The 14,567-nt window shown below is 38.5% G+C and overlaps 1 protein-coding gene across 2 annotated transcripts in view; it reads left to right on the top strand.

Annotated features, from left to right (window-relative positions):
• VAV3 (vav guanine nucleotide exchange factor 3) overlaps nt 1-14,567 on the top strand; it is a 356,625-nt gene that overhangs the window by 166,280 nt on the left and 175,778 nt on the right. For both annotated transcript variants that reach the window (XM_027620157.2, XM_027620165.2), the window contains exons 5-9: nt 3,142-3,250; nt 5,009-5,101; nt 7,321-7,389; nt 9,231-9,334; nt 10,611-10,710. In XM_027620157.2, coding sequence (XP_027475958.1) covers nt 3,142-3,250; nt 5,009-5,101; nt 7,321-7,389; nt 9,231-9,334; nt 10,611-10,710 — 475 coding nt within the window. The remainder of the gene's footprint in view (nt 1-3,141; nt 3,251-5,008; nt 5,102-7,320; nt 7,390-9,230; nt 9,335-10,610; nt 10,711-14,567) is intronic.

Below are 14,567 nucleotides of genomic sequence, written 5' to 3'. Positions count from 1 at the left end.
CTGCTCTGAACATGAGGGTGCAGATTTCATTTTGAGTTAGTGTTTTTGTTTCCTTTGGATATATTCCCAGAAGTGGAATTCCTGGATCATATTATATTTCTATTTTTAATTTTTTGAGGAACTTCCGTACTGTTTTCTGTAGTGACTGCACCCATATATAGTCCTACCAACAGTGCATGAGGGGTCCCTTTTCTCCACATCCTCACCAGGATTTATCTCTTGTCTTTTGATGATGGCCATTCAAACAGGCATGGGATGGTATCTCATGTGGTTTAAGTTTCATTTTCTTAATGACTAGTTATGTTGAGCATCTTTTCATGTACCTTTTGGCCCTTCATATATCTTTGGAGAAATGTCTATTCAGGTCCTTTGCCCATTTTTAAATTGGGCTATTTTGTTGTGGTTATATGAGTTGTATTAGTCCTTTATATATTTTGGATACTAACCTCTTCTCAGATAGATGGTTTGTAAACATTTTTTTTCCCATTCCATATGTTGTCTTTTCACCTTGTTGATGGTTTCTTTTGCTGTGCAGAAACTTTCTAGTTTGATGCAGTCTGACTTGTTTATTTTTTATCTTGTTGCTTGTGCTTTAAGTGTCATATCTCCTACAATGGTAAAAGAAAAATCTGTATGTATTCATACAGCATGTGCCTCTACCCTCATGGGAAATAGTCAAAAGCAATAGTTCAGCAAGATGAGGTGTTCTTTCGGGGGTGGGAGTGGTGGTCAAAGACGGTGAAGCTGGGATTAGGGGTAGCAGGGAAATGGATTTCACAGCCTAGCTTCTTGTTGAACAGGATCTCTTCTGATGCAGAGCCTGTTCCTTTGCTATTCCTTATCTCCACTCCCTCATGGACTCATCAAGCCTTCCTGTCCTTTGATGTGTTATAGAAAATGTTCAGACTGGTTTAACTTCCCCCTGTTCTCTGGTTGGATTGCCTGCCTAAACCCCTCAGTATGGTAATTCTGGAATTACCTAATGACTTAGCATCTGCCCAGTTTTACTGAGTAGGAAGCTGAGTAGCCTCCTTCACTCCTTTCCCCCCTCTCCCTAATTCTGACTGGTTACCAAGTCTGGTTGACTGCACCTGACACAGTATCTGAAGTCTCTTTCTTTCCTTATCTGCCTTTACTCTAGTTATGGCTCTCAAAATCTCTTACCCACAGGGTTTCATTTCTGGGCTTACTGTCTTCTTGTTGCCTCCACTCTGCCCTGATAGAAAACCCCCTCTTGCATTCCAAATGCCCACGTAAGGTTGTGCTTACAGGGTGTACTGCCTTTCACAGGTTGGTTTTAGCTTTTCCCTCTGGGGCTTACATTCACTTACCTGAATGGGACAACACTCTTGACGTTGCTGGGCTCTCCAGACCTTCTGCCTTTGCAAGTGTTGGTATCCTTTGTCTGGAACGTTCCTTCCCTTTTTTCAGTGAGTATGTGTCACCTCCGACAGCAGAAACTGCGTCTGCCTCGTCTGCAGCCATATCTCTTGGAACATAGTAGTACTCATTTAGCAAATAGCTATTGAATAAATTGATAAATATATTCAAGATCCAGTTCAGTTGTAGTATCTGTTGTGAAGCCTTCCCTGAGTTCTTCAGTCAGAGTTACTCTTTCCCTTGCTCATGCATTCTGCGTTCATCTGCTCTGTTGCCCTTCTAGAATTACATGTTGGCATGCTATGCTCTACACTGGACTATGGGAGAGTCCTCGGATCTTCTTGATCTATGCATTCTTAGCACTAAAGAGTATGGACCTCAGTAGGTTCTTAGTATATGTCTGCTGGGTGAGTGAATGGATGGACAGCTAACCCAAAGACAAATTTTTCTCAGAGCATAGTTCTCTGAAACATTTGTTACTACCAGATCACTCTCCCTTAAGGCACCTTTATTTCTTCTGGGTGTTTGATACAGTTCATTCCTGTCAAAGGCTTCCAAATAATCCTTCATGACAAACAAAGACAACCTAGTGATTGAACCTACTTTGAAAAATGATCCAAGTTGTAGAGTGACATTTACAGTTACAGTTTTCTTATTTTTGTGCATATCAGTTTATAATGTTCCATCTGCACAGGCCTAAGAAAGATGATAAGGGCTGGCAGTATTGAAGGAGTTGAATTTAGAAATGCCTAAATTTATTAATCTTAATTGGGATTATTAGTGATCGAGGCTATTTATAGAAGTCTTGAACTGAAAGGAAAAGCTTAAGGAGTAGTAACAGAACATGTGATAGGTGGAACTAGCTATTTCTACTTTGACTAAATGGGTTTATGATATCATATAAAGGGTTTAGGAAAGGTAGGTCAGTCAGTCACTGTGTATGTACTCATTGGGAGCTTTAAAAATGGGGATGGTTTTCAACTATCAGGAGGCCAGCAGATTTGAAATGGTATTTAAAAATGCCTTGTGGGCTTGGGACCATTTCTTTAAACAAAATACAGACAAAACAGGTAATAGCAGAATCTGGCTGAATGGGGGACTTGGGGAGACCCTCTGAGTGGGCTGGAAGAAGCATGGTTGGAAAACCATTGCATTAGATATCGGCAGTAATAACCCTGCAGAAACTGTTGCTTTTAAAAGACCATTTATAAACTATGAGATCCTCCCCAACTTCCCTGTCTTTCCCATATCAGACCCATTAATATAGATGATCAGTCTCAGGCCTCGAAATAGAAATGGGGGCAGTAGGATAGAGTGATTAGAACACTTAGAATGTAAGACAGACTCAGTTTTAAATCTGGACCTGCCACGGACTAGCTGTGTTTTCGTGGGCAAGTCAAATAAATAACCTTTAGTTCTCTAACATCCTTATCTCTGTAATGGACTAAATAATAATGCCTACCTGATAACACAGTGAACACTGGGCCTGGGCCAGCTATGTGAGATCATGTATGCAGAGTGATCGTTTATGTGCATGTATGTAATAAATACCCAGTGAATGTTAGCTGTCACTGCCATCCTTGGTGGATTCTGTTGTTGGACTTTGTCCTCATTAAGAGGGAGAAAGTTGTAATGTAAAGCCTTGGACTCTTTCCGTGAATCCTGTTATATTTTTTCCCTGGATTTTCCACGAGGCTGTATGTAGCTATTGCATTTACTGCATAACAGACAATGACCTGAGTATCCTACCCTTTGTTTCAGCGAATCACACGTAGAAGATGAAGAAGGTCTTTATGACTGTGTTTATGGGGAAGATGAAGGAGGAGAAGTCTACGAGGACTTAATGAAAGCAGAGGAAGCACATCAACCCGTAGGCTCCCACTTGCCTTATGTCTTGAGTTACTTTGAGTATTTTATTAGGACAGTGATTCCTTGCGAGATGGATTCATATAATTATTTACGTAACTTCTGCTGGAATAGTTTTTTGTTTACTCTTTACCTTTGTTAGCTTTTAACTATATAATTGACTTCCTGCATTTAGAAACACATGGACATGACATTCTGCAGTTCAAAACAACCACAGGCAATCTCTGGTCTTGTCCTTGAATTTCCCTTGTAAGGAAAGCAAGTCTGAGAGAGAAATGATGTGCCACGCAGCTAAATAGTGGCAGAGTGGCAATAGAACAGAATTCCAGCGAATCACGAAATTACATTATCATGAAAGGAGATCTTCTCTTACCAAGCAGTTAAATCTTCTTTAAATTTGATGTAGCATTAAGTATATGTTAAAGAATATGTCTTCGTATTTGTTAGGGGTAGAAGAAGTAGTATTTTTTTCTTTCGTTTTACTAAAGAGTCTCCTAGAATTTTTACTGTTTTATAAACTTAGTTTCACATATCGTCATAGTCAGTATGAGCCCACAATGGTTTATCTGCCATTAAAATATCTAAAACATTCAGAAAGAACTACTTTGAGTTTTTTTCTCACCTATAATTAAAAAAAAATGGTCAGTTGCATAGGCTTTCATTAATGTAGTCTTTTTTTTTATACAAAAGCTGGATGGTGGTTTAGGTTTGTTTTTTTTTTTTTTTTTTTTTTTTAGTGCTTTGATTAATTTCCTCTGCTCTCTTTATAGTCTTGCCTTTAATAAAAGGCTGAGGTTTGTCCAGTGCCCCATATAGGGAGCAGTAGCTTCCATGGGAAGGAAACAAGTTACCTGGTCTGTGTTTGGTAAATGTGATGAATGTGCTTTAACCCACTGTGAGCTGACAGGCTGCCTGTGGCAGGATTTTGAGTATTTTTAGGTGAAAGAGTATCATCTGTATCTCCTAGAGTCATCATCTGCTTTGGGTACCAGCAGATTCTTCAGTGTGTCTCCCAGGGGCAGTTCTTCATTCAGCTAACAGTGCCGGGTTGTTTATACCGGACAGGGTTGACAGCAATGATCATTTAAATGTGTAGGGTCTTTCTTGTATACTCCTCAGGGTGCTGTGTGCTTTACCAGGTTATCTCATTTACAGTTCCTTGGAGTTGGAACTGTAATTTTTCTCTGTGTTGTAGATGAGAAAACTGAGACACAGAGAAAATAGGTAACTTGTTCATAATACCAAGCTAATAACAGAAAAACTGGTACTTGAAACCAATTCCATCTGGTCCACCATACCTTTGATCTTCATGTTATGCTCTTAATACCTCCAGTCTTAACAGTAGTAGGTGAGCCAAACACCAAGATACTGTTAAAAAAGTATTTTAAGATTTTTATCTATCAAATATCCTGTTATTTTGCAAGTATTTCTACAGCACTTGTAAAGTGTGCTGTACATTAAGAAAACTATATTACACCATGTGTGATGTTTCCAGATTCAATAATGAAGTAGATGAAATAATGAAAGCGATGTTTCCAGTATAAAGAGTGTCTATACTCAGAAATTTATTTTTAATTATTTAAAACTGTTTCATTTACATGATTCAAAATTTTAAGAACAGATACCTCATAAATGCAATAAATATATCTTTCAGTTATATGTTTTATTAGAATGGAAAGCTTAAGAAAGTCAGTGATTTTGACTACCAGAGAGATTAACACATATGTTTGATTAAATAATTTTTTGATAATTCTAATTGCAGAAATGTCCAGAAAATGACATACGAAGTTGCTGCCTAGCAGAAATTAAGCAGACAGAAGAAAAATACACAGAAACACTGGAGTCAATAGAAAAAGTAAGTTATCAGGTATTTGATGCCTAAGTACTGCACTTTATAGTTAATATAAAAGACACTATGTCTACTGCGTATTTTCTGCGTTTCAGTAGGACTTTGGATTTAAAGATCTCAAAGCAGATTTATTCATTCCACAACTAGCTACTGATTTCTTAATATCGGAATGGCACGGTGTTAGACGCCAAGGCTATAGCAGGAAACACAACAAAACTCTGGTTCTCATGATACTCTCTCCTATGGGAGAGTTTATAATTTAAGCAAATAAGTGTGCCAGGTGTTGATAAAGTCTCTGAAGAAAAATCAGTCAGGGAAAGAGGATAGAGAGTGATGGAGGTGGGCTGGTTTTATTTTATGTAAAATAATGGAAGGTCTGTGGTAAGATCACACTGAAGACAGACAGCTGAGGGAATTGAGGGAGCAAACTGTGCCAACATCCCCCCAGAGATGACAGTTCCTGGGAGAAAGGCCCTCAGATGAGACCGTGTTCCACATGTCCCAAAGAACAGCAGTAGCCCAGGTGGCTGAAGCTGCATGAGAGAAGAGAAGCAGTGAGCGTGGAGAGCTGGTGAGCCACCGCATCCTGTAGGGGGCATAGAGAACACTAGCTCAAAGGTGGACTGGGTGAGTAGAAGAAGGGACATGATCTAATGTAAGTTTTTCACAGCTCGTTCTGACTTTTTGGGAGAAAAGTTAGAAGGCTATTGCAGTAATTGGATTGACAGAACATGATAGTATTTGTAGAGCTGGTGAGGAATGGTCAGATTCTGAATAAATTTTGCAAGTAGAGCCGAGTGGATTAGATGATGAATTAGATGAAGGATGTCTGAGAAAGAGAGCAATCAGCAATGCTAGGTTTATAGCATGAATAACTGCCTGAGTGGTGAAGATTGTCACTGAGATGGGGAGGACAGGTTTGGAAATCATGAGTCTGTTGGGACATACTAAATTTGCAATACTTCTCAGTTTCCAAGGGGCTGTGCTGAGGAGGAAGTCAGATATATGAGGCTGGCATTAAGGGGAAAAGTTGAACTGGCCGTTATCATGACGCAAAGGAATGTATAAGGCCATGGTACTGAATGAATTCACCTAGGGAATGGATGTTGATAGAGGAGAGGTTTGAGGCCACCTCTGGCGACTTCCACATTTAGAGGTCAGGAAATTGAGAACCAGGAGAGAGTTTTGGACATTTAGGAAAAGAGCTGAAGGTGTGGAAGAGTTGTTTGGGAGGAGGGTGGGCGTAAATTGATTAGGGGAATGTAGTAGGATTATGCAGTATCACAGGCTCAATTGAAAATTAGACTATCAGTCTAGTTCATGTTTAACTCCTTAGGTACAGGCGCAACATCCATAGCAAGCTAAATTTACCCAGGTTTTTTCTTCTTCCAGAAAAGCACAGTGGAAGAGGAGAGTAGAGGGTAAGGGTATATGCAGGGAAGTGATTCTGATGATGGTTTATGGTGTGCAAACTGGGTAGGAAGGGAAGTGAGGACATGAGAGACACAGGATGTTCAGTGGATTGGCAGACCCAATGCGGTTGAAGAATTTCTTGAAGGAATGAGCTGTCAAGGTAGGGGGTAGTGGTCAGAGAGCTGATTGCTTGAAATTAATGCTATAGAGCCTTGCAGTTTTTGCTAATGAGAAGGTCTCGGGATGTGACCACCAGGGTAGGGAGCCGAGCTGGGATGGAACACAAGATTACTGGAAGTCAAGGAGCTGAAAGGCCAGGCTATTGGGAGGATCATCTGCACAGATACTGAGATTGCCAAAAGTGGACAGTGGACTGGTAATGGAAAGCAATATGGCAGGCCAAGAACTAAAATTCTCAAAGAATGAAGGGGATGATCCATAAATTGCACAAATACATAATTGATCTCGGGGACCTAGAATTTCTACAAGGCATTTGAGGGATATTTTGTATCGGTGCTGTATCTCCAAAATACTGCCTCCCCCCCCAATTTGGCCAATAAGGTTCTTTTTTTCTTACTTTCAGAAGCATTTATTGCTGAAACCTTTTAGTCTATACTTTAAATGTGTTAACTTGTATTATGTCTTTATAACTCTATTCAAGTATAAAATCTTTAAGATAGAGCAAATAGTATCTGCTTTTTTCTTGGTATTCATTATACGGATAAACAATTTACTTTCAATAAATATTATTTGTTGATGAAAAACTATTATTAGGATAAGTTGTGCTTAATTATTCTGTTCTATCCTTGTAGTATTTCATGGCACCACTAAAAAGATTTCTGACAGCAGCAGAATTTGATTCAGTATTCATCAACATTCCTGTAAGTAAAAATATGCTAGCTAAAATTGTGGTATACTTCTATAAAATTCCTATCTTCTTACTGGGTTCCAGATTCCTATTTAATATTTTCCTCTATTCTTGAAGAATTTTAACTCTATTTTTTGCCTCCTGAGTTCTTATATCCTTATTTTCTAGAAATAAAGGATGTGTCATATCTTCAGCCAAAATCAGTTGAGATTCAAGCTGAACATGCATGGATAAGATTCATGTATTATCCTTAACTGCTTGTCAGGAAGAGGTAGTCTAAGTTAAGGAATCCCTGGTGCCACTGTCTGTCTTGTGGGAGCCCCCTTATGGTCCACTCCCTGCTCTCTTGCTACTCCAGCCTCTCAACCCTGTCCTATAGACATTGATTTCTCCACTTCCTTGACCTCTGCTCTGTGGTGCTTTCTGCTTCTGCTTCCATTTGTACTAACCTTAACTTCCATTTCTGATGCACTACTTCCTTATGATTTAAGAGTCCATTTTAGTGGTTAGATGTGAGGAGCTTTTTTTTTTTCACATTTATGTAAGCATTTTGAATTTCAGAGCCCCTTCCAATTACCTTATAATCTTAAAGGATATTTACCTAGAAGCATTGAAACAAACCAAATGCTGTGCCCAGTGAGGTCATACTAGGCAAGATTCAAGTTCTTAAACGTCTAAAACTGGCTTGGGTTTTAATAGATGGCTCATGGATACACTAAAAAGCACAAGTTTGTTTGTTTTACCTGAAAGTTCCCTACTATTTTGGTTCTGTCATGTTCAGTATCTATGTGCATCAGTTTGCAGATTATTGTCCTTGTCCCTGATTTTGGCCAGATGAAGATATTCTCATTGATTCATAGCATAGCAGGAAGAAAAAAGTCACAATATCAGGTGAACATTTAGCATAAAGCGAATCATATATTCTAGGAAGATGAGGCTCTTGAACCACCTCACTGCTGTCGCTGTAACATAGGGTGCATTTGACAGTCCTTAATCTTACGGCTTTAACATGCTCTTCAACAAAATGACAGGGCCAACATATTCCCGTGTCCTTTCACCCTGCTAAGGAAAGGGCTTGCTGTGAAGTCAGTGTGGGCACCAAGATACAAGGAAAGGATAATGGGAGAATTGGCACCTTGATTAGAATTTCCTCATTTCCTGGCTGTGATGTGTTATTTACTGCCTGACTGAAAATTACTTATCAGGAAAAGGTGGAATTCTGACTTCTGAGTTGCTCCAGCAAACTGCCTAGTACAATTTATCTGCTCTTTATTTATGCCATTAGTTGTCTGGTTTCAAGTAATTTAGTGTGATTATTGTTAGCTTAGCACCAGGACACCACTAATTGACCAAAGTGCAAATCTACATTTTTATGTCCCAAGGACATGAATCGTTACTTTATTCCATCAATAAAACATTAAGCACTTGGATAGTTTTATTTAAAAAATTAGAGTGATTATAATGAAAATGAGCTATACGTATTTTTATAAAAGGAATAAATTACCCTTTAATAACTAGTGAGATACTTACCACCCCCCGCACAGGACACTGATGATTCAGGTCTGATCCGAAAGTGCTGTTTTCTGTGCACTTGGCCTGTCTCCCTCCCCTCCCCTCCCCTCCCCTCTCTCTCCTTCCCCCTTCTCCCCTTTCTCACTTCTCTTTCCCTCCTCTCCTTACTCCTGTCTTCATCTGTGGTAGCAGGTTTATATATTGAGGGCATTCAACATCTCTTTGAAAGACAAGTCTAGCAACTGTAGGGATTTTCAGTTTGGGTGATTTTTTTTTTTTTTTTTTTGGTCCTGATTTATAATTTCCTTTGACATGTTTTTTTTTTTTTTTCCCTTTCCTAAGGAGCTTGTAAAAGTTCATCGGAACCTAATGCAAGAGATTCATGATTCCATTGTAAATAAAAATGACCAGAACTTATATCAAGTTTTCATTAACTACAAGGAAAGGTAACTTTTAACTTTTAAGTGTTGTGGCTATCACTTTGTGATTATAGTGAGGGTTAGTATTAAAATTGCTCATAAATAGCTGTTAAGATACTGCCTGGGTAGTAATTAGAACATGGGACAGTTAATCTCAGGGTAGTAGTTTGAGCTCTGTATGTGTATCAAGAAAAAGGGAAAAACAAAAAGAATGCAGAGTTTTGCACTGCAAGTCAGAAGGTTCAGGTTCTTTATCAGACCCTTTACCCCTGAGTTCTGTAGTTTTCAGGAAGTCATTTTAAGTCTCTGAGCCTCCTTTTCTCCATCTGTAAATGTTAGGAGTAGATTACCTGGTGCCTAGTGCTTGGTCCCACTCCAATATTTTATAATTCTCTCTTTAAGGCGGTTTTCCCTTCTAAGTTTGAAAAAAAAAAATCTGAACAACTCATGTGCATTAAAGTACCAAGAAATTTCACGTAAAATGTCATTCTCTCTTTTTAAATCAAGCACTGGAGTTCCTAGTGCTAAGAAGTGGCTAATGGATTGCTTTGCATCAACAACAGTTGGATAAACATGAACTCATTAGTTGTTTTTTTTCCCCCCAATGGAGAATTGAAAGAAACAATAAATTACCCAAACTTTTTGTAAAATATCTGTATTACTCCACAGCCCCCTTCCTGAAGTGGCCTCAGACTCCATGATGTGCGAATTCTCTTCCATCTGGCACTGTCAGCCCTCTCATTCATTCCCAATTTTCAGATACTGTGTTTTCCTTAATTAAAAAGCAGGAGAGTGGGAGGTTTATTAATGAATGGAGTCATGAGTAGTGATTAAATAAAATTGTAGTATAAAGTAAAACTGTTTCTGAGTGTGCATAAACAGTAAAAAGTTGATCTTTAGTAGGAACATAAATTTTTCATTTTGTTTTTGTGACATTCATGTGTACTCGATGTTAATGGTCATTAAGCCGGTTTGTAAAATCTACCTGCTGTGAAAATGTACGTGGAATTAATCCCATTCAGATTTAAAAATAAAAATTAGCCCTTTTAATAACATAATATGAGTGACCCTTATTCTGTGACTTCACGTGTGGTGTGCATTGAAAAGAAATGAGAAAGTAGAGGTTCAGAGAGATGACTTGTAGTTTGCCCAGGGTCACGTAGGTAGTTAGAGACACAGGACAAGTGAGATTTGCTCTGATTCCACCCAGCTGTGGTTGTAAATTGATGGGAATTCTGCCTCTTCCCTTTCCACTTTATTCTGGCTTTTTTGTCTTATGAATCTCTTTCTTTCTCCCTTTCAGGTTGGTTATTTATGGGCAGTACTGCAGTGGAGTGGAATCGGCCATCTCTAGTTTAGACAACATTTCTAAGACAAAAGAAGATGTGAAACTGAAATTAGAGGTACCTGTTTATTTTTTGTTTGGTTGTGACATAAAGTAAGATAAACCTTAAAGAAGGGGAGGGTGATGGTGGATGGGCAAAATGGGTGAAGGGGACAGGGAGATACAGGCTTCCAGTTATGGAATAAGTAAGTCATGGAAATACCAGGCACAGTGTAAGGAATGAAGTCAGTGATATTGTAATAGTGATGTAAGGAGACAGATCGCAGCTACGCTGGAGGTAAACACAGCATCGTGTATAAACTTGTCAAATCACTAAGTTGTACACCCGAAACTAAGGAAACGTTTTGTGTCAACCATACCCCAAAAAAGAATAAGAACAAAAATAGATATATTTCTTTTCAAGATCAGTGCGATAGTAAATATCCCAATGTATTCTAAATATAATTTCATGTCAACTTTATAAAATATTTTCATAGCTAGCTCTAAAAATATTAATGTGATAGTAATAATATAACAGTAGTAAAATCTATGACTTATGGCTCTGTGTTTTACATGCATCATCTCGTTAGATCCTTATGACTCTGTGAGATATGTACAATTAATTTTCTTCCCTTATGGGTGACAACACTGAGGTTCAGAGAGGTTATGAGTAATTTGCCCAGGATCAGCTAGGTAGAAAGAGGTATAGGATAAGTAAGATATATGGGAGATAATGTACATGTAGATTAAAAATGGTTATTAAAAACATAAGACACTTAGGGCCAGGTTATAAAAGGGGCATGAATATTGCCCGTAAGAGGCAAGACAAGACAGACAGAAGTAAGATTAAGTTGTATGTGACAAGCAGTAATAGGGCTCCATGAGTAAGGCTGATCACTTCAGTATGGGTAGAATGTGGGAGATTTCTCTGGAGAGGTAGTATTTGAGTTAGGTCACCAAAGAATGGAGTGAATCTTGACAGGTGAGATTCCGTGGAGAGCATTCTGACCAGATGATTTGGGAAAGTTTGAGAAATGGAGAGTAGGCCAGAATGAACAGAGCACGTGGTAGCAATGGAAAGTAAACCTGGAGATTGTGGGGTTTTTTTTTGTTTCTGTTTTTGTTTTTGTATATCATTTCTTTTTCACAAGAAGAGTGTACTTTCAAAGAACTTTTGCAAAAGATTATTTATATGTTATATGAATTATTGTCCCAATTATCCATATGTTTGGATTTTCTTAAATGTTGGGTAGAGATACATAGTCAGCTCTTAAATGGCTGTGTTTGGCTTAGTTGACTCTCTAGTGTCTCCTTTGCTGTCTTTGTTCAATTTAGCAGTGAGGTCAGGTGATGAAAAAAAGAGGCACATGATTTTCGAATTAGAACTTTTTCATTGCTTTAGCGCATTTGGTGTGATTTCATAACACCCATAATGGGGAAATATTGGTTAGAAAGTTTACCTATCAATAGGCTATCAAGCAACCACACTAACTCTCTATCATGGATCTTTTCCTCTTCTCACAAACCTCTGATGATGCGGACTCTGGGTCTGCTGGTGGCTTGAGTCACTACGAAATTATATCCTGACAGCCCTGTTAGTGTAAAGGGTTTCTGTTCCTTTTGGGAGAATAGAACCTCAGAAGCATAGAGCTATAAGCTATCTTGACTCAAATTAAAATATGGTAAGATAAAACTTGACAACTTACACAAGTAGTTCCTAACAGAGCTACCATTAGAGCCGTTGTTTGTTTGTTTGTTTGTTTTTAACAAAGATATAAACCTCTGGCTCAAGACAGGAGTCTGGAAGTTGTCAGTCAAACCTCCATTATACTCAGCATTGTTTAGATGTTCCTCTCCCTTCAGAGTCACAGTCAATGTCCTGCCTGTGACACACTCTGGGACTCTAGGAACACTGTTGTATGATCATTGTCAGAGGGAAAGAGAGAACCTCTGGCTGAGTTTGAAAGGCTCAGGGCGAGGGGCTGCTGGCTGTCCTTTTTTGCCTAAAAAGTCAACTACTTCTGACCAGGGCCCTGATTTGCAGGTATTGAATCAGACACTTACTGTGACACCTCAACAGATACTCTTTGCTGGGACTGTCCTCTGCAACTCCTGTCATGATAAAGGGAAAGCTGCCCTATTCTCCGTGTGTCTCTGCCTCCTTCACATCTTCAGTATTTTTGTTTTTGTTTTTTGTTTTTTTTTTTTTTTTTAAGAAAGTGTGCGTGGGGGTGCCTGGGTGGCTCAGTTGGTTAAGCGACTGCCTTTGGCTCAGGTCATGATCCTGGAGTCCCGGGATCGAGTCCCACATTGGGCTCCCTGCTCAGCGGGGAGTCTGCTTCTCTCTCTGACCCTCTTCCCTCTCGTGCTCACTATCTCTCATTCTCTCTCTCTCAAATAAATAAATAAAATCTTAAAAAAAAAAAAAGTGTGGGGGGGGGAGGGGCAGAGGGAGTGGGAGAGAGAGAATCTTAAGCAGGCTCTAGCACCCTGAGATCATGACCTGAACCAAAATCAAAAGTCAGATGCTTAACCGACTGAGCCACCCAGGCACCCCATGTCTTCAGTTTTGTGGTTACTTTTGCTCTTGGTGATTTTATCTTTTTTCTTTTCTACTTTGGAACCAAGATAACATAGGGCAAAGTGTGTCTTGTCTTGTCCTGTAAGCTACCTCATCCCTATTCCTTTACTTTCTTCTCAGTTAGAATTGGAGTTCAGCTAAGCATGTGATTGGATGTTTTGGAAGACTCATTTCTACCCTTTATTTACTTATAATACTAATAAGCATTTCACAACCTCAGACTCATACTCCTCCCCAGTTGTAGGAAATGCCAGCAATATTAGTTTTTTTTACTTACTGAGCCTGTAACTTAGAACTTCAAGGAATTCTTTCCCCAACAGTTTTAAACTGACTTCTATACCATAACGAAGTGAATTTTAAATGTATAACATTTCTCTCCCTAACACTATGTTAAGACGGCATATATATACATATATATATGTATATATATGTATTTATATGAAGTATAAGATACAACCTCAGTTCCAAGGAGCTTAAAATGCAGCTAGGGAGATGAGACTCATTCATTATAATAATCTTAACAGTTTAACCTCCTATTTGAGACCCATGATCCAGAACTCTCCATAATCTGTAGAAGCAGGAAATCAGTTGAAATAGTTATTCTTCCCAGTGAACAGCAATTGACAAGACATGAGCTAACTTGTCCAGGTGTGTCCCCAGTTCTTGCTTGAGACCTGTAGTCAAATACTCATTAAGTCACTATGGTCATTAGAGCTAATGGTGTTTACTTTTATAGCTCCTGATAATATATCCTTCTGTGTGCCGGAAAAGCTAAGTGTGGGCAAAGGGGAAACAAACTCATGAACAAAGCAGTATTTTCTTGAATGCATCTTTTTCTAGGAACTGGAGAATTCCTTGGTCTGGGATATGCAATTGTCTGAGGATTTTGGACTTAGTTTCTCACTAATAATAATAATTTTATGGAACTTTGTTATTTTTTAAAACTAGGTCACAAAAATATGTGAGAAACAGTAAAATCAGAAAAGCAACTTGTTCAAGGTTACACAGCCAAGCCTTGATTTGAATTCATGCTTTGATACTTCAGAGTACTTTCCTCAAAGTCATAGTTAATGGCAAAAGAATGGACGCAAGTCAATACTATTTTTAGATAAACTTTTAAGAGAGTATGAGATTAAAAAAAATAGGCTTTTGAAACTTTGAATCCAATAATAGGTTTATACTTTAGCAAATTTTTGGAGTCAATCATTCCATTTCATTAAGTTTCACAAATATTAAGCAAATACTAGATTCTTAAAGCTGTAAAAGATATATATTGGGGAAGATATTGTATACAACAACACTTAAAATGCCCACAAGGCACAGAGGGAGCACAATTTTGATTGGGATTATCACAA

This window comes from Zalophus californianus, chromosome 4 (assembly GCF_009762305.2).
Source record: "Zalophus californianus isolate mZalCal1 chromosome 4, mZalCal1.pri.v2, whole genome shotgun sequence".
Lineage (NCBI taxonomy): Eukaryota > Metazoa > Chordata > Mammalia > Carnivora > Otariidae > Zalophus > Zalophus californianus.
The sequence above is the reverse complement of the archived record's forward strand: the minus strand, read 5'-3'. Positions and strand labels throughout refer to the sequence as shown.